Source organism: Amblyomma maculatum, chromosome 3 (assembly GCF_055883805.1).
Source record: "Amblyomma maculatum isolate TAMU_Amacu chromosome 3, ASM5588380v1, whole genome shotgun sequence".
NCBI classification, from domain to species: Eukaryota; Metazoa; Arthropoda; class Arachnida; order Ixodida; family Ixodidae; genus Amblyomma; species Amblyomma maculatum.
In genome coordinates, this window is record NC_139346.1 from 38,153,634 (window position 1) to 38,174,314 (window position 20,681).

At 45.4% G+C, this 20,681-nt stretch overlaps 1 protein-coding gene and 1 long non-coding RNA gene across 3 annotated transcripts in view; one reads left to right on the plus strand and one right to left on the minus strand.

The window, feature by feature from the left end:
* Window positions 1–3,162, plus strand: part of LOC146194580 (fatty-acid amide hydrolase 2-like) — a 113,982-nt gene extending 110,820 nt beyond the window's left edge. Inside the window, exon 8 of the mRNA XM_084597452.1 lies at window positions 1,973–3,162. Within this exon, the coding sequence (XP_084453578.1) occupies window positions 1,973–2,399 (427 nt within the window). The 3' untranslated portion in view covers window positions 2,400–3,162. The remainder of the gene's footprint in view (window positions 1–1,972) is intronic.
* The window catches only part of LOC146194581 (uncharacterized), a 30,572-nt gene extending 18,900 nt beyond the window's left edge, over window positions 1–11,672 (minus strand). For both annotated transcript variants that reach the window (XR_014705887.1, XR_014705888.1), the window contains exons 1-2: window positions 11,442–11,672; window positions 3,035–3,177 (exon numbers count right to left, since the gene is read on the minus strand). This is a non-coding gene — a long non-coding RNA (uncharacterized LOC146194581). The remainder of the gene's footprint in view (window positions 1–3,034; window positions 3,178–11,441) is intronic.
* Window positions 11,673–20,681: the final 9,009 nt, after the last annotated feature.

A 20,681-nucleotide genomic window follows, 5' to 3' on the forward strand; every position in this document is an offset into this window, starting at 1 on the left:
ACCAGTAAAAGGAACGCTAATAAAGGTATTTAAGTCTCTCAAACAGCAATATACTGAGGTGCAAGGCCGCTCTGCTATGCAGTAAACGTGCTAACGCACAGCCCATTCGGTACTGTCAACAATGGGCCGGCGCAATGAATCTGGCTAGAGAGTATTTTGGTGACCTTTTGTTTGGTCTCGGTAAAACGGTCTATAGTTCGCAGAAGAAATAATTTGTTAATTTTGCAATAATAAATTCTTTTCCGGTGGTCCATAGCATCGAATACTGTCAAGAAATTTACAAGGGGGCGTACATATCTTCGGTATTAAGTAGTTTTTAAAAGGCCACTGTCCAGGGAAGGCCCTTTTAAGCAAAGGAGCCCAGTGTTTCGATCAGGTACCGGAGATAGTCTGTGCAAAATGCTACAGTGACACGCGCGCCGCAAAGCATCGAAAATACAATTCAAAGCTCTCTCAAGCTCTCCTCCGGAAAGCCAGCTTCCCCGTTTCCTGCGCTGGCCCGACGGGCCACAGCAATGACGTACGTACCGCGAACGATGTCCATTGGTCCGTCTCGCTGACTGACGGGAGAAGGATGGGTGTCTATAGCTCGCAGTGCGCTTTTCCCTCGCCACGGCCAGACTGAATTCAGCGGCGCGCGCTCCCTCGACCGTTTTTTTTTTTCCGCGCTCGCGGAGAGCCACGCCCCACCTCCCGCCAAACGCGGAGGAGGAAGGGGAATTTGTCTTGCGGAGGCTAGACGACCTCGGGCAGGAGAGTGAAAAACCTTTGCGAGGGAACGGAAGGAGAGAGGCATGACAGAATCGGGTGATTGCGGTGGCTGTAACTGCGTTATTAGTTACTCTTTTCAAAAACAATTTGCGGCCTTGCGTTCTAGGGGCGAAGTCTCACAGTCACCGGAGAAGAAGATATTTTCGACCGGAGGGTGGACAGTGGGCCTTTAAGTGTATTTTACGTGTGGAGGACACGTGAGAAATATGAAGCCTTATCGAGCCGTGGTCCAGGCTGTTTTCCACTGATGATTTGTAGAAGTGAAATGTCTGCGCGTGAAATGCGCGAAATGAAATTTGCACAAAATGTGTGCTACAGAAGCTTCGCCTACGAGTTATTCCAGAAAGCTAGAAGATACCCAACTACCTGAAAAGTTTTGAGACAATTTGAGCCATCGGTAAGGAAAAGCTTGTAGCTAAATTTATGCCGTTGAAAGGAAGTCTGCTGTCTTCAAGTTACACGATTGAAGTGTGTAATAAAACGCTACAAAGTAACAGCTGTTATGATAAGCGACTGTGTGTGCTTTGTAAGAATTCAAGATAGATTCCAGAGCACGCGCAAGGTCCTTGCACTAGTTACATAGCGCTCCTAGTTCCCACAGAACGATTCTTGTCGGCTCTTGAAGGTTTGTATAATTTACCGGAAGCAATGCCACAAAATTATCATTCGTACGAAGAGAGAATCTAAGATCATAAACAGTCTATGAACATATTTGTCGTTTACCGTATAGTGACGTTCTTTCTTCGTTGGGTATGGCTAACATTTTGTGTTGGGGACTGTACGTCAGGCTGGTCCTGGCTCGCCCAATCACATAACTGCACTGGTTAGTTTCCATCTAGCTTAACAGGGCGACAACGCGTTTCTGCTCATTGCAACCAAATATGGCGCTTCAGTGCTTTTTCTCACATACCTTCGACAGGGTTGATATGGCATCGAAAAATTAAATTGCCGTGGTGTGAGTAACTTCTTCGCCTCCAGTTAAATGTCAGTATAGTGAGGCCTGTTCCACAGATCATTTTGAACGACTCCAAAAAAGGTCTACCTGATGACGAGACGAAAGCATCTGATGCAAGGAAATGGTGTCTCTCTGAGCTGTCACAGCGCGCGGAAGGCATACAGCTCACATTGGCTAAAATATTTTGTATACATTGCGTGTACGCTTACATATAAACGCGCATAAGCAATTTCTTCCTGCTTGCAGATCAGTGCATACTTTCCCTGCCGTCATCGTCACTTTCATCGAGCGCTACCTGCTGCCGAACCCCAGCTCCAAGACCTCGCGACGTTACCTGGCCATGGCACGAGACTTCAGAGAGTTTCTTTTGTCTTCGTTGGGCGAGGACGGTGTGCTGACTTGTCCTGCTGCCTTGGGCCCGGCGCCATTCCACAACGAGCATGCTATGAGACCGGGTCACGTGTCACTGACGGCCCCAGCTAATGCGGCCGGCCTGCCTAGCACTGCCGTGCCCACGGGCACCACCTCGGACGGTCGCCCCGTGGGAGTGCAAGTGATTGCGGCGCCCTACATGGACAGGCTGTGCCTGGCCGTGGCGACGGAGCTTGAGAAGGCCTTTGGGGGATGGCAGGCGCCGTTCGAGCTGGCCTCCAGCAGAATATCCAAATTGTAACCATTATGCCAAAAGCCAGCGGAAGGTTTTTCCGCAGTACTCGACAAATTGTGTGTGCTGAGCGCACCATATTGATTCGTTTCGACCAACACTGTCTGCAGTTCCCCTTTTTAGCATAGCTGCTGACCTCTGAACTTTACGGTGCCTTACAGATAGCCTGCTGAGGGGGGAGAGGTTGCTTTGGGCACGCCTTTTAAACCTTCTATTAGCAAGAGGGCACAGTACGAATAGTAAACCACTTAACGACATCTGAAAATCAACCATTCGATTCAAATCCAGTGGGAATGCATACCACGGCGTTGTACATACTTTCTTTTTTTATTTTGAAGAAATGAAACTGCATGCCCAATTATAATAACTAGAAAATTGGAAGAACAATAGTGTGGGTTGTGATTAATATCCTAAGCGTTTGCCAAACGTTTTGAATATGTTAGCCATTCCTTTAACAGACATGATCTAGCTATGGTGAATGTGTGCCCATTGGTTTAATTTTCTGCATGCCACATGCTCCAGTTATGCATGCGCGATGGGCACCATGTAGTGTTGTGCACTTGTCAGCATAGGTAAACACGGTTATGCAAAAGTACCTGCAGAAGCATACTAAGTATGCGTTTGAGAATAAAAATGTGACTTACTTATATTTTTGCAGCATTATTTCATTTAGAGAATTCGTTTTCATTGGCCTTGGCAAGCGAGTGGTGGATATTGCTCGTAGTGCTTTTACGATTGTCTGATGTGTTTAGAAGAAGTATTGTTTCAGCTGCTGCTGACGGAGGTCCTGCCAAAAAAAAAGGTAACGGCACTCAACTTCAGGGAAGCTAAATATGTGTAGAGAGCGTTTGCAATTCATCATGTTATCTTTGTGAAAAGTACTCATTACTAAGCATACTGCGAAGGCCAACATATCGGCGACATCCATAGAATCGCATATCACTCTTCTAATCGCTGCGATTGCAGTAAGGTTAAACCATGCAGTGAGAGGGAGAGACGTTGCCTTGTTTGTAAGTAGGTTTTACTATCGCGGAATAACCTCTGAATTACTCAAGACACAGTTCAGTTCAGTCGTTCAGTCGTGTCCGACTCTTCGTGATCCTATGGACCATGTCACGCCACGCTTTCCAGTCTCTCACTATCTTCCTAACATCACCTAACTTCATCTGCCGTGCCTCGAGGATGCCATCTAACCATCGCGTTCGCTGCCTACCCCTTCTCCGGCGACCCTCAACCTTTCCCAACATCAAATCTTTCTCCAGCGACTCCTCCCTTCTCATCAGATGACCAAACTAGCTGAGCTTTAACTTTAGAATTTGACCTTCCAATGAGCAGTCAGGGTTTATGGTCGACAATATCGACTGATTTGATCTTCTGGCAGTCCAAGGAACTCTCAACAGTCTTCGCCAGCACCACAATTCAAACGCGTCAATTCTTCGGCGGTCAGCTTTTTTCACAGTCCAACTCTTGGATCCATACATTGCAACTGGAAAGACCATAGCACGAGTTATACGGATCTTGGTTGGCAGACTAATGCCTCTGCTCTTTACTAGGCGGTCAAGGCTAACCATTGCTCTCTTTCCCAGAAGCAGGCGTCTCCTAATTTCATGGCTGCAGTCTCCTTCCGAGGTAATCTTGGAGCCCAAGAAGAGAAAATCTGTCACCGCTTCCACTTCTTGTCCCTTGATGCTCCAGGACTTGATAGGGCAAGACGCCATGATCTTTGTCTTTTTAATGTTCAGTTTAAGCCCAAACCTCTCACTCTCTTTTTGTACGCGCATCAGAAGTCTCTTGAGTTCCACTTCACTTTCTGCCATTAAAGTGGTATCAACCGCATATCTAAGGTGGTTGATACGTTTTGCAGCAATCTTCACTCCAGCTGAAGACTCGTCCAGACCGGCCATCCTCATGATGCACTCTGCATATAGGTTAAATAGGCAGGGCGACAGTATGCAGCCTTGCCTCACTCCTTTCTCAATCGGAAACCAATCAGTAAGACCACGCCCAGTTCTGACTGTGGCCTCTTGCCCTTCATACAGGTTCCTGGGGAGACAGATGAGGTGAATTGGAACTCCCATCTCTTGGAGAGCTTGCCACAATCTGCTGTGATCTACGCAGTCAAACGCTTTCGCATAATAAATAAAGCAGAAGTAGATGGGTTTCTGGAACTCTCTTGCTTTTTCCATGATCCAGCGAAGGTTGGCAATTTGGTCTCAACTCAAGACACACTAAACAAAGACATTTCTCGTGGTATTGCAGAGAGAATTACATGTGCTGACGTTCTGTGATCGATGTAAGGCGTTAATCCTGGACTTTGCTTTGGAAAGGTTGGCGTGCACTCTAAGGCGTTGATCCTGGAATTTGCTTTGGAAAAGTTGGTGTGCACTTTAAGAGCATCACACACATCCTCAACGCAAATTCAAGAAGTTCACTGTTCTGTCTTGGACAAGCTAATTCTGCTGTGAGTGTGCAATTTTTTTTGTTTTTAGCCGAAAGAGTTGTAATGACACTGAGGAGATCAATGAAAAGGAGCTCATATGAAACGTGTCATCGCGGGCTGTGAGCCTAAACCTCCTACTTAAACTCTGTGAAAACTCCGAGATAATCTTTAAGCAGGTCGGCATCTTGTGAGCAGAAAATAATCGTGATGTGGCAGTACACGGAGAGACTGCGAAAATTAATGGTCGATACGTCCAGAAAACGTTCAAAGGAAGTATTTTTGAAGGTTTGAAGCACAAAGTGTAGCTTTAAACATAACAAAATGTCCTGACTTCCTAAGCCCAATGTGTTTATACTCTTGCACCTTCTTTTTTTGAACGTTTCACCTCCTCATTTCAAGCAATTTAACATCTCCATAATTCATTTTGAATTCCTTCTTCAGCAATTAGGTAGCCTTAGACACTGAGCCACATTAGAGTTACAAATTTTTGGCACAAACAGAAGCTAGGTTTTCAAGACGGTGTTGAAGTTTCCAGCCGCGCGGAAATTTTACTTTATTAGACAACATAACGCCCATTCCCTGGCCATGTGATGAGGGACATGACGTAATAATTGCACATAGCTTTAGACATATGCCGTCTTTTGGGCAATATCAAGAGTAGCAACCCTTGTCACTACTAAACCTTCGGTAAACAAACTGAACGAGCAGACTCTTCAGTCATATTGTTAATAAAATTCCACGTAATCGGATGTTTAAATCGTGCGCAACGTCGAAAATTGGGGCTTAAATGCAAACGCTCCCGCCGGAATAATGTGCTCGGTAAAAGAACCGCATGAATCGAAGCGAACTAGTTAAGATAGTTTTTTTAATAACGTTGCTGATTACCGCAGGGTATAATGGAATATGTAAAAATATAAAGGGGTTTTTAAATGAAAGAAAAAAGTTGGCTGTTCTAATAAGGCTATGTATGAAGATGGGTTGTTCGGTGAAAAGCCCACTGCCGTCATGTGCCGAATTCTCGTAGGCATCAGTGCCGGTTAAACCCACAAGTGGTGAATATCTGCCTCATGATCTTGTGACTTGCAGATAGGACATCCTAGACGTTGAAAGAAATATTGATATTGAAGCCATGTTCGTGTCACAGCAGGTGTGAGGGCAACCCCAACCGGGATCCTCCGCAGCGCAACCTCCTCCGTGCGGGTAACACCGCTGAGGAGGGTTACCGCACCCGGGGGAACAAGAGCACGTTTGCGGCGCCGGAGGTGCTCTTTTCTTGTAGAAAGCAGAGTGGGCATCATCCATAGTGAGGAAGCGTGTCATTAATGAAGGTAGAGTCGCCTGGCGGATTGCAGAATGTGCAGAGGTTTGCGAACGGAGTAGGCCACGTGGGACACACTCAATTCGATTGGTTTGCGAGATGCGAGCCGGCAGACGGAGTATATTTTGGCAGATTGCTGAGTATAGACTGACGCGTCGGAGCAGATGTATTGCTTGTAGGGCGTCGTGCGGATGACAATTTTGGCTACAGGTAGCAAGGTTGTGACGGAGAGAGAGCGAAGCGCGTCTTGGACGGCAACCAGCTCATCAGAAAAAGAAGGAGATTCTGCAAATTGATGTCGGGATGTGTTATTAAGCGCCGGCTTACAAGGACAATAAATTGTAGTTGTCGTTTCATATCCATCAATGCTGGCACTACATATGCAATTATTGAGCCTTTGTGCAGCTTGGTGTCTTGCTCTACGATCCTTTCACGAAGGGATAATGCCTCGTAAGACACCGTTGATCTATGAAGGTTAGTAGATTTTTTCTCGCACAGCTGAACAAAATTCCGTGGAGGAAGAACTGGCGATGTGAGCCGTAATATGGGGTGCAATGCAGCATATGCCTGGAGTGCTCGCGGTGAGTGCAAAGGGTCGCCTTAAGGCTACGAGCATCACCGTGCAATTGCTGTACCATCTCTGTGTTGAGCTGAGCGTTCTCTTGTAGTGCCACGACCGCTGTGATGCGGGGGAGACAAGTGATGGTTCCATAGCCTCTCTATTTACTGCTTCTAGGCGCTCTCATTGAGCTCTTGTCAAGTGCTGAAGCTGTGCTTGATATATGAGGCATTGCTGCAGAACCGCTGTCACCAAATGCCGTGCGACGTGGTAGCGAGTACCACCGGACTTAGGAGCAATACGTCTTATTAGGTCCAAGGTCTGCATCGCCTGCTTTTTAGCCTGAGAAAGCCATGCGGTTGCATTCCCGACTGATGGAGCGATAGTCCCAGACTTTTCAATGTCTCACTTTCGTGAAGGGGGATTCCGATAGTTGGAGACGGATCGGCGTCGCCGTGAGTTTACGGCGACCCCAGCGGTTGGCGACCGATGTGAACATAGCTTTGCTCGTGGAAAGCACTGGGCCGACAGATTTAACATAGTTGGCAGTAATATCCAAGGCTGACTGCAAGGCTGCTGCTTGAGTAAACAGGTCATGGTGTGTACTCCACACCGTGATATCATCAGCATAGAGCAAAAAGTTGTCCTCAAGGACATTGTGTAAGCGCCATGCAAGGGGAATAAAGGCAATATTAAACAGCGTTGTTGACAGTACCGAGCCCTGGAGTACACCGCGAACAGGGACAAATGATCGGATGGAATCGCCATTAAGCTTTATTGCAAATTTCCTGTTTTCAAGGTAAGGAGTTTACTAAACTGCATACCCTAAGAGGGAAATGCAGTGTCAATACATTTCAAAATGGCGTCGTGGGTAATGTCATCATACGCCTCTTTGACATCCATCGCGAGACTGGTACGCACATTGCGGCTGCGGGTTGACGAGAGAACTTGTGAGGCGAAAAACGCCAGCCGATCTTCAGTTCCTGTGGATGGACGGAAGCCAATTTGTGCGGTGTGGTAGAAACCAGGCTGTCCCAGCCACATGGATAATCGTGTGGCTAACATTTTTTCTGACAGCTTGCACAGTGTTGATGTTAGAGAAATGGGTCGAAAGTTGTCGAGGTCCGTCGGTGGCTTCCCTTGTTTTGGAAATGGGATCGCAATGGCTGATTTCCAGGTGTCGGATACAGAGTCGTCTAGCCATACCTTGTTAATGGTGTCAAGAAGCTTAGGGAGTACAGCGTTACTGAGGTTCGTGTACACTTCGTATGGAATGGCATCCGGACCGGGTGATGTCTTCCGTTTGGTCTCATATATTGCTGCAAGCAACTCAGGCATGGAGGAAGGACTGGTAATGGCATCCATGTCGTCTGCTGTTGGCAGTCTGTCTATGTGTGATGCAATCCCTACAACGTTAGCAATGGTAGCCGAGGGAGGCAACACATCATACTATGGAAAAAACGTCTGTGCCGCTTCTCTGGCAAAATTGTCCGGAGACAAGTTAGCTGCGAAGCATGCGGTAGTCGCTGCGTCGGGACTACGGCGACCTTGTTCCATTGCCCGTAAAGTTCGCCAGAGAGATGCATTTCATGAATTGGTATTAAACTGTTCACATCAAGTATACCACTGCCATCGTGCTAGATCCCGCTCATAGTTGCGAGCCTTAGCTGTAATGTGGTTCACCCTTGTACGTGCCTGAGCTGATGTAGGGTCTCGTGAAGCTGCCAGCTCGGGCCTCTCTTTTCGCATGTGAGGATGATATAATCATGCTGCCTAGACCCTTTAATTCACGTTATCTCTAGGTCACGAAGACACGCTCGAAAACTTGGTTAATTCGGGGCGCTATATGTTGGATGATAACTTACGCTATCTAGTCATACCAAATCAGGCGTCTGTAGGGCGCCTTTCATTTGACACTTCCGCGAACGCCGCACCGCACAGCCTATAGAAGCAAATGCAGTAAAACCAGGAATCAGCGAAGTTTCAAACAAAGGCTTTCGTTTATCGCACTTTAGTGTTCCAAAGCGTCACAAATTTTGAAGCTTGGAAAGCCTCATCTCGAAGTTTACCTCATACAGGCCAGTTTCCCTAGCAAGCTGTGTTGGAAAAGTTATGGAACGAATGCTTCTGGCAAAACTTGAGTGGTTTCAAAAAAGTAATGGTGTTTGTCCGAATATGATGACTGGATTTCGCCGGGGACGTTCTTCTATCGACAACGTCATCGACCTTGTGGCGACACCTGAACACGAAAGACATCACTGTCGACTAGTAGCTGCTGTCTTTTTAGGTATAAAGAGGGCTTACAACAACGTCCTCCATGATGCTATTGTTGATGGACTTGACCACGTGGGATTTGACCGGCTGTACCTGTGGATTTTAAGGTATCTCAATGGACTCCCAGTTTACATGATTACGCCTGATGGAGATACTACCCGCTATCAGAGTGAGCTGCAGGTACCAGAAGTTTGGCTGCGCAGCACGTGAAGTGTAATTATCAAAGGTAAAAGGGGAGACGCCAGGCTTGAATCGCACAGCTTAATGCGGTAACGGCTATGTACTGGGTGATTTTTGCTCTTTCGTGAAGCTTCACCGAGAGGAGTCCTCAGTCCAACTTTATTTACATTAGGCTAATTGGCCTGGTTAGTGAGCTGCCATTAAAATAAATCCACATCAGTGCATATGCTGAAGACATCTGCACCTGGGTGTCTGGTTCGACGCGCCCACAACTACGTGCGAGATTGGAGCGAGTTGTGTCATCAACGTCGATGTACTTACGGCGGCAAGGTTTGCTTTTAGCGGTACAAAAGTGTGCAGTGATCGCATTTACGGCAAAATGTGTCACCCATGCCCGATTACTCTTCATGGAGTTGTAGTACCGTATGTCTCCAGCACAGATTCTTGGGAATAATTATTGACCAGAGACTATCTTGGTCGAAGCATAATAATGTGGTGAAAAAAAGGCTAATCACCTTTGCCATGTATTTCTTTTCATAAGTGGCATCAAATGGAGTCCAACTGAGCGCTCCGCACTGCGGCTTTATGAGACTCTATTTGTCGGCTACATCCAGTACAGTCTCCCAGTACTCTCTTATATGAGATTATTCTTGCTTGCGGACTTTAGAGAGCGTGCAAATGCAGGCACTGAAAATATGCCTTGGACTATACAGATGCACCTTTAACAAAGGCAGAAATGAAGAGGCACATGCTCGCCCAATATCGATATACTTGTCACACGAAGTACATCGTGTATATTTACGATCACTTACACGACACCGTTGTAAGCAACTGAGCAAGATTCTGGACGAGCAGCCGGACTGCAGTTTTAAAAGTCCACTCCGCTGCAAATCAGTCGCAAGTACCCACAGGATAGGCCCTCCCATATTGTCCCGCTCTACCATCACCACCAGGATACTAATGAAATCAATTGTGCTAATTAGTGGTCTGAAACAACTAACTCTGGCGCACATCTGGCCAGCATATCCTAATTATAATCACGTATACACCGACGGATCTGTGTCAGTACAGGCATCCGCTGCAGCTGTGGTCCTACCAGCTCAGAAAACGACTCTACATTTCCTTTTGGGACATACTTCTACATCAACCGCTGCTGAACTTGTAACCATTTGGGAGTCTATTCTCTACCTACGTGGGGAACCACCTCAAAAATGGTGTATATTCACGGACTGAAAGACTACATTTTCAAATTTTGAAAACTTCGTACGCCACACTGCCTACCAGTCCTTGGTACCAAACAATATGGAGCTATTCACATCTGCCCAGCTGCAAGGCCGCAGGATAATGTTTCAATGGATCCCTGTCCACTGCAGGCTCCGTGGAAATGAACTGGCCAATAGAGAAGTGAAAAGTGCACTCAATAATGGCCTCCCATCAGCTGTGCCTTTTTGAACAGCGGATACGATGTGTCTTATCACGAACTGTGTGAAGAGTGCTACGGCAGCTTACTGGGCACAGCCAGACGCCCGAAACATTCATCTAAAAGGCTCGATCAAACATTGAAATTTTGTGTTCCACGTGATATTCGGCGTCATCCATGTATGCTTGCTAAATAAATTTTGTTTAAACGTGGCTTTCACGCGCAGATGCTTACATTTAATAGGACAGGTAGACTCCCTGGAATGTTCAACTTGCTACTTCCGCGAGACTATGGAGCATATATTATTTGTGTGCTCAGTGTATGCGTGAGAAAGAAATGTGCTAGCCGCTTTCTTGAATTATTTGGACAAGAGGTTTCTGTCGGAGGATCTGCCTCTGGGCGCTTGGCAGGACAAGGATAAGGATGTCCAGGCAGTGCGAGCTCTTTGCCGTGTTTTGTGCGCCACCGGACTTGAATCGCGCTTGTAAAGCAAGCTGTCGAAACTCTATGGTCCACAGAGTTTGGCCCCGATAGTACAGTATTTGCCACCCACTTTTCTATGGGCACCTGAACCGTGCCATAAGGGAACGGAGGAACTCGGGAGTGAAAGAAGAGAGAAAGGCGTGTCGGTAGTGGAGGCATATGTAATAATTTGGACCACTTGGAAATTGTGAGAAACCAACTAGCCAGCTTCCTACGCTTAGCGGAGATTGTGAATTGGTTTATAGGAAAGGGAAGACGTATACATATTTCATATTCCTTCTCCCACATCGTCACCCATCTTGATCTTCATTCTCCTCCCCTTCTCCTTGCCCAGTGCAGAGTAGCAGGCCAGATTTTAAACATTCCGGCCAACCTACCTGTCCTTCCGTTCAATAAATCCATCCATCCATCTGTCCCCCGCAGCTGCACCGCAACCATGTTTGTTGTGGTCTGATGCCGGCTGGTCAGCGTGCGCATACTGGCGCACATGCGACCGCACTACTGCAGTCTACTCTCCACAGGAACTCAACGCACATTTCTCACACTTCACCGCCGAAAAAATTCGTTTCCATTATTTCACAAAATTATAGTGACTGTTACATGCAAAACAAGCGTTCTAAGCGTCCTTAAATCTTCTTTTAAGCAATAGCCTCGTTCAGTTGCGAAGCGCGTATCGGAAATAATCAAGAGCTGCATAAAAAACTCGCATCATGGTAATTTGCAGTTCTGGTGATTGACGGTTGATTGGTGTGTGATAGGCGATAGCGACTAAAAAGTCAATGTAATTAGTTGATGAATTAAAGAAAAAGGAAAATTGGTAAAGGGTTAAAAGGTGTCAAAATGCTCAGAATGAAAAGCCAATGCTGGATGATATAATGAGCAAATGTAAAGTGTAATTATAAAATGATTCAAACAACCAAGAAATAGAAAAAGGTCATGCAAAGGTGTTAATATGCATAAAACGAAAAGCCAATGCTTGATAAACTAATAAAAAGATTGAGAGTGTGCAATGAACCAATCATTTATTCGAAATAAAAAAAAAATGCAAAAATCTTGAAAAGCTGTGACACACACATAACGAAAGCTCAATGATAGAGGAGGGTAACAAAAATTTAAAGTGTCTAATTGGTCAAGTAAAACTTTGAGTGATTGTTTAAGAATAAAAATTGCATTCAAAGGTGTCAAACTGGTTTTAACACTTTTGAACGCTGTTTAAAACATATTTTTTCTATTATTTCAAATATTTTGACCAATTGCATACTCAAAATTTTTCTATTTAGCACCATCAAGCATTGACATTTCATCAAGAGCATTTTGACACTTTTGAACGCCGTTTTTACGATTGGTTCTTTTTTCAATTATTTCATTATTCAACCACTTACATACATTAAATTTCCTCAATTAACATCACAACACATTGGTTTTTCTTTCCGATAATTTTGACACCATTTAGGGCCTTTCGCTAATTCTTCATTTTTCAAATATTTCAACTGCATAATTGATCAATTCCACTCTAACATTTCTTCCTTAGAATCATAAAGCACTGACTTCCCATTCTGATCCTTTTTAGCACCTTGAAGCTCGGTTTTCCAATTTTCAATTTTTAATTGTTAAACATTATTTGATCAATTACAAGCTAACGTTTCTTAATCAGAATTGTCAAGCGTTGAATTTTCATTGTGAGCATTTCGACATCTTTCAAACCCAAGCTTGATAATTTTTAATTTTTTTCCATTGCACATTATAAATTTTCATAAACGACACCACCAAGAGTGGCTTTTTATTCAGAGAATATGACATGCAACGTTTCATTTCAACATTTATTTCAACTAATTATTTGGTCAACTGCACTAAGTTTTCCAAGTTAGTATCATGAAATTGGCTTTTATTCTGAGCGTTTTGACACTATTGAACCAACCATTTCCTAATTTCTTTAATCACCTTATTTAATCGATTAACCACATTGACATTTACTCCACTGGTTCGTCTTCGCCTATCACACACCAATCGTCAAACAATAGAAGCACAAATTACCATGATACGATTTTTTACGCATCCCCCTTCATTTCCGACACGCGGTGCCTTCAACTATTACTCTTACTGTTTACAACGCCGATGACTTTTCTTCCGAACGAGCTGTATAAGCTATCGCCTAAATGCGTAAAACGAGTTATTTGTCCCATGTCCAGTTATAGTGCCCAGGAACGAAACAGGCGAATGTTTTTCCAATGCACTCTGGCATACACATGAGCTAAAATTCGTTCGTTCTCACCGCGGCCCTACGGCACGCAGCCACTCCGGGCGGCTGGAGTGGTCGGTTGACAATACATGTACCAGCATGCACCGCGGCAGCAGTTGCCTCGTGAATCCGGCCGGTGGGATCGGTGGGATCGGTCTATTCCGTGCCTGAATCAGAGGGATAAGGCCGCATACCGGAGCTGTCAGGAAAAGAACAAATAAACATCTGAATAATTTGGGGCATTACTCCCCTCTTGAAAAAGCATCGACCCGATGCTTAAAAAATAAACACAGAAATTGAATATTGAAAAAAGTATTGCAAAAAATTTTATTTCCAGTAATATACAGAGAATAGACCTCAGGCGAAAAGCTACAACGACAGCTTGAGAGATGCCCGAGGCCCAGTAAAAGCAGAGCAACAAGACGTGTGAGATCAAGGCGAACATATACATATATAACATCAAAATTGTGAAGCACAGATTGATAGAAGGAGCACAAATATATGAATGAAACAGGAAATTAAAAACTAGCACAGTAAATTAACTGCCAACAATCATCTAATGGTATACACGCAACATGGCAAAACGTAATGAAAATAAAGTGACTATTCTTATGATAATGTTAAGACAAGGAATACAAAGTACAGAAGGACGGTGAGGAATTAACGAAATACAGTTTAAAGTCCTTAATTGAGGCGGCAAAGATGTTTGGGTTCAGTATGCTGTAATGATTTAGTATGCATGGTAATGTAAAACGGAGGCTCCGGTTACCGTATAACGTTCTCGTTCGAAGAACATCGCATATTTGTTTACGTCTCGTGTGAAAGGGTTTTATGTTAGGATTAAGTCCAGCAATATCCTTCAAGAAGTCGGTAAAGCACTGAGGTGACAATTTGAAGCAGTCAAGTAACTGATACTGAAATATGGTATGCACACGATGAATTCTATTATGCGGAATTATTGTTTCCATGTGGGCAGTGAAACATGCACCAGCGATCAGTCTAATTGCCTTTTTTTGGAGACCAAGTATGGTACTCAGATTTATTTTGGATGTTATACCCCAAACAAGGTGACAGTAGTTTATGTGTGATGGAACTATAGCGTGGTAATGGCGACCCACTCCAGTACTTCCTGCCAAGAAAACCCTATGACCAGTCACAATAGCATTAAAGGGCCACTGTTCAGGGAAGGACCTTTTAGGCGAAGGAACCCAGTGTTTCGATCAGGCACCGGAGATAGTGTGTGCAAAATGCTACAGTGACACGTGCGCCGCAAAGCAACGAAAATACAAATCAAAGCTCTCACATGTTCTCCTTCGGGAAGCCAGCTTCCCCGTTTCCTGCGCAGTCCTGTCGAGCCACAGTAATGACGTACTTCCTACGAACGACGTCCATTGGTCCGTCTCGCTGTCCAAAGGTGAAAGATGGGTGTCTACCGCTCGGTGCGCGCTTTACTCTCTTCACGGACCGACTGAATGCAGAGGCGCTCGCTCCCTCGCCCGTTTTCTTTTTTTTTCGCGCAGGCGGAGTGCCACGCCTGACATTCCGCCAAACGCGGAAGAGGAAGGGGAATTTGTCTTGCGGAGGCTAAACGACCGGGTCAGTTCAGTCGTTCAGTCGTGTCCAACTCTTCGTGACCCTATGGACCATGTCACGCCACGCTTTCCGCTCTCTCACTATCTTCCTAACATCACATAAATTCATCTGCAGTGCCTCGAGGATGCCATCTAACCATCGCGTTCGCTGCCTACCCCTTCTCCGGCGACCATCAACCTTTCCCAACATCAAATCTTTCTGCAGCGGCTCCTCTCTTCTCATCAGATGACCAAAGTAGCTGAGCTTTAACTTTAGAACTTGACCCTCCAATGAGCAGTCAGGGTTTATGGTCGACAACATCGACTGATTTGATCTTCCGGCCGTCCAAAGAACTCTGAAGAGTCTCCGCCAGCACCACAGTTCAAACGCGTCAATTTTTCGGCGGTCAGCCTTCTTCACAGTCCAACTGTGCATGCATACATCACAACTGGAAAGACCATAGCACGAGTTATACGAATCTTTGTTGGAAGTGTAATGTCTCTGCTCTTTACTATGCGGTCAAGGCTAGCCAAGGCTCTCTTTCCCAGAAGCAGGCACCTCCTAATTTTATGCCTGCAGTCTCCTTCCGGGGTGATCTTGGAGCCCAAGAAGAGAAAATCTGTCACAATTTCCACTTCTGGTCCCTTGATGCTCCAGGACGTAATAGGGCAAGACGCCATGATCTTTGTCTTTTTAATGTTCGGTTTAAGCCCAAACTTCTCACTCTCTTCTTGTACGCGCATCAGAAGTCTCTTGAGTTCCACTTCACTTTCTGCCATTAAAGTGGTATCGTCCGCATATCTGAGGTTGTTGATACGTTTGCCAGCAATCTTACTCCAACTGATGACTCGTCCAGACCCGCCTTCCTCATGATGCACTCAGCATATAGATTAAATAGGCATGGCGACAGTATGCAGCCTTGTCTCACTCCTTTCTCGATCGGAAACCAATCAGTAAGACCATGCCCAGTTCTGACTGTGGCCTCTTGCCCTTCATACAGGTTCCTGAGGAGACAGATGAGGTGAATTGGAAATCCCATCTCTTGGAGAGCTTGCCACAATCTGCTGTGATCTACGCAGTCAAAGGTTTTTGCATAATCAATAATGCAGAAGTAGATGGGTTTCTGGAACTCTCATTCTTTTTCCATGATCCAGCGAAAGTTGGCAATCTGGTCTCTAGTTCCTCTGCCCTTTCGAAACCCAGCTTGCACGTCCGGAAGCTCCCGATCCACATACTGTTGCTGCCTACCTTGGAGGAGTTTCAACATCACCTTGCTAGCATGCGAAATGAGCGCGATCGTGTGGTAGTTGGAACAATCTTTTGCACTGCCTTTCTTTGGAATTGGGATGTAAACTGACCTCCTCCAATCCTGTGGCCACTGCAGGGTTGTCCAAATTTGCTGACATAATGTATACAGAACGTTAACAGCGTCGTTATGGTTGAGGTTTTGAAGCAACTCAGCTGGAATGCCATCAATTCCGCTAGCTTTGTTCTTAGCAAGGCTGGCTAAGGCCCATTCGACTTCACTCTTCAGGATGCCTGGCTCGAGATCAGTAATAACAACCGTCTTATGTTGAATTTGCACATCCGGGTCCTTCTTGTACAGTTCTTGTGTGTATCCCTGCCACCTCTTCTTTATCTTTGAGGCTTCAGTGAGGTCCCTGCCTCGTTTGTCCTTTACTACGCCCAGCTTAGCACAGAAGGTTCCTTTGATATATTTTATTGTCTTATACAGAGCTCTTGTGTTCCTCAATTGGCTGTTGTCCTCAACTGCTTGGCACTGTATGTTCAGGAAGGCATTCTTAACTCTTTTTGCTATTTTCTGAAAATCCGCATTGAGAACCTTGTATCTTTCTCTTTTTCCCATAACTTTTGCCATCCTCCTTTCCTCAGCTATTTGCAAAGCCTTTTCAGATAACCAGTTTACTTTCTTGCATTTCTTTTACTTTGGAACTACCTTAGTAGCAACTTCTTGTATTATATCACGAAAGTCAGTCCACATCTCTTCAGGCTCTCTGTCTTCTAGATCTAATTCTTGAAATCAATTCCTGACTTCCACAGCATATTCTAATGGAATTTGATCCAGATCATACCTGAAAGGCCTTCTAGTTTTCTGCGTTTTCCTCAATCGAAGCCTAATTTTGGCAACACGAAGCTGATGATCGGTGCCACAATCGGCCCCAGGCCTTGTTTTTACTGCTTGTATAGCGCTTCTCCATCTCTGCCGGCAAAGGATATAATCGATCTGATTCCTGTACAGACCGTCCGGTGAAGTCCATGTGTACAGGCGCCTCTGGTGCTGTTGAAAATGAGTATTCGTTGTGGTCAGGTTGTTTTCTTGACGAAACTCTACTAGCCTCTGCCCAGCTTCATTTGGCTCGCCAAGACCGAACTTGCCTATAATTCCGGATATTTCTTCGCTCCGGACCTTAGCATTCCAGTCAGTCTCCTATGAGAAAAACGATGTCTGATGATGGGGCGTGGTCTAAAAGGCATTGTAGGACCGCATAAAATCTCTCAACGTCAGCTTCTTCAGCAGTAGTGGTCGGTGCATAGACTTGGATAATTGCATGTTGAAAGGGTGACCTTTGATCCGAAGTGAAATCATTCGGTCGTTTTTGGGGTTGTACTCTAGCACTGATTTGCCCATTCTTCTGTTTACTATGAGAGCGACCCCATTCCTTCTCTTGGATTCATGCCCGCAATAAAAGACATAATGGTCGCCGGAGTTAAATTCTCCCATTCCGGTCCACTTGAGGTACTCTAAGACCACAGTCCGCAACTTTGCAAAGGGTAGAATCTCTTCCTCTGCGCTCAATATCCTTAAGCAGACCTTTCCCTCTTCCCGACCTCTCCAACTTTTCTGGGTTCCGGCTCACGCGGGGCACGCTAGAAATGAGGCGACAAATTCTATCGCTCGCGAGATGACCAACCGAGGTGGCCCCCTCCACTCCGGGATGGACACTCGTGACTCCCTCCTCACCTTCCATGGCATCACCCTCCACTACCGCAACTCCCGATTATCCCTCCCTCCCTCTCACAAGTCCCTATCTAAAATCGAACAGAATACGTGGCGCCATTTACAGGCCCGCAATTTCCTCTCCCCTGCATGCCTTGCCCTTATTCATCCCGGTGCCTTCTCGCCCCAATGCACGCTTTGCAGCTCTCCCCGAGCAGATTATGCTCACATTCTTTACTCTTGTCCGGCGCACTTTCCCTCGTCTCCTGGCAAATAAACCGCCCGCAGCTGTGGGAGGCTGCTTTGGCCAGCCCGGAGCTGCATATTCAACAGCGGCTTACGACCTAGGCAGCGGAAGTCGCCGCGAGGCGTGACCTGGAGGTCACGGCCAGCAGCCGGATGGTCACTCACGGAACGGCGGCAACATAATTTTACTTATTTTTTGGCCTTCACTGAAAAAAGTTTGTACCACCATCAATTAGGGCATTTCATAGCTTGTGCTAAATAGTGTACTGGTAAGTGCATAGCACTACAGCAGAAAGCTGAATTCTCGCCGCAGCCATGACCGAAACTGTCATTCCTCGACTGAAGAGGCTAAGGAGTGGTTTGTGGTTCGTAATAATAGTAAAATGACTTCCCATAAGTACTGGCGGAATTTTGTAACACCTAACACAACCCCAAGGGCTTCCCACTCAATTTTAGCGGGAATACATTCCCCTCCGTTTTTCTCTGCCCCATCTCGACCCGCGTGCTTTGCAACCCTCTGCTCAATAGAAGAGGAAGAATGCAAAGAAAACTTTCTCGCTTATTTCTTCGAAATATTTTTAAGGACCAAGCAAAAGAAGAAGAAATGAGCAAACGCAGCACAAAAGAAGGCCAAAGCAGCAGCGATGGATATCAACAGGAGTCGTCCGACTACTCAGCTACCGACGCCGCGGAGGGGCATTCCGTGCCACAAAGGCCGGCAACTGAGGTTTCCCTAGTGGTGGATGACTCGCCAGAGTACGCAGCCTGTGCCCGCGTTCTCGAGACACCCGCAGCTGTGTCACCTTCCAAGGCTGAGAAGTAAGACTCATGATATAATGACCGGCCTGAGTTTATGTACATACCCGCATGTTGACAGGAACATAGGGGCATTGTCTTCCAAGCAAACTAGAAATCGGTGTAGTAGCCATCTGGTTATTGATGACCTCAGAGAGGACGATGGTTTGGTGATAGTGCAGCGTTTTACACACGCATCGTTTGTTGAGTAAAACGGTTAATATCAGAACACCCTCTGGCGAGAAAATTCAAGTGCCTCGACAGCTAACATAACATACTCAAGGCGCCTCTGTACAAATATGATTTTTTTTTCATTCGAGTTTACGTTCCAGGACAGAATTTTGAAAGCCACTCCTCCTTACTCACCTAGTATTGATTATTAAGAACTGCCTAAGCAAAATTCATTTCTCTTGACTTGATTTGAGTGGATGAGGCACGATGCCTGTCCGCACATTTCTTAGCAAATTCTAAAATTAATAGAAGACGCGCTTTATTGCTCCTGCTAAATGTACATAACACGCGTGGAAGCGAGTTTGAGGCTCTCTGTTTCAAAGCGGAGCGCTTAGACGCCCATTCAAAGCTTGAAACCCTTCAGAAGGTGAAACTGGCCAGTAAGGGGCGTATGATTCTAATGCCACTTCCCACTAACCAGCACGTTCATCTGGAAAAGATACGTCTCGGACAAGGTTGAGATCCCGAGGGGGGCCTTAACGCCATTGCAGCTTTTTTTTGGAAGCGAAGCTTAAGTTTACCCCATGTGGGGGCCCCAAGTGGACATGGTGGTGGTGGTGGTGGTTCAAGTTTTAAAAGCCACACTTGAGCGTAAATGTCTGCTCGGCTGATTTGGGCGATATTCCATGCTCATGGGGAACAGTGGCGTCTCGGACAGCCTGGTGACTGGCATGCGTAGTAAGTCTGGGGACCCTTTACCACGGTGGCATTATGCCTTTAAAGGGAAGTTTAAGTGCTTCTCCAAGTTTTGCAGCCTGCACAGATATATGGTCTTGGTAAAGTATTGAAAAAAAAGGGCATTCTAACTACCGCTATTAGCATTCAGAAAAGCAGCGCTAATACATGCACATTATCACATTCACATTCACGTAATTCCGAATTCTTCCCGGTACAGAAAAAATGCGAGGGCAAGAACAAAAAATTGCTATCTAAGCAGCTTGACGAATGCCCTTGGCCGCTTTGATGACAGCGTACTGCGGCAACAGCCATACAGAAGTAAAACGTTGTGAATGAACTTGACTGGAATTTGAAGGACTATAAAAAGTAACCAATATTTTAATAATAATATGAGAAATTAAACGAGCTTTATTTACAGATTATAAAATCTTAATCTTATGCATACGTTGCTGCAGTAGAGTACACAAATATAAGATATAGGAGATGCACATAACGATAAAGCATCTATACATACCAGCAACACATACATATGTCCATAAGTCTATGCACCTTGCATAAAACATCAATGCGACTTATGTATGATTAAAAACAGCAAACAAACAAATGCATTTGCGCATAAAATTATTTTTCATTCCATGTTGGGATGTCCCTCCCTAATCTGTCACTTTATACTTTAGAAAATTATAAAATATCTAACGAGTGCGGGTTTCGTTGCTGTTCTTATATCTGTGTCTGTGTTGTTACGTCTGTTCAATAATGCGGGCAAGCGATATTCGAGTCTATTGAAATCGTTAATTGTACCAGAAAAGAGGGCGACATTGTATTTCTGTTTCTCCTTTTGTAAGTAACTTCCAATGTTTGTCTTAGATTGCACAGCGAGAGAAAACGTCTTTGATT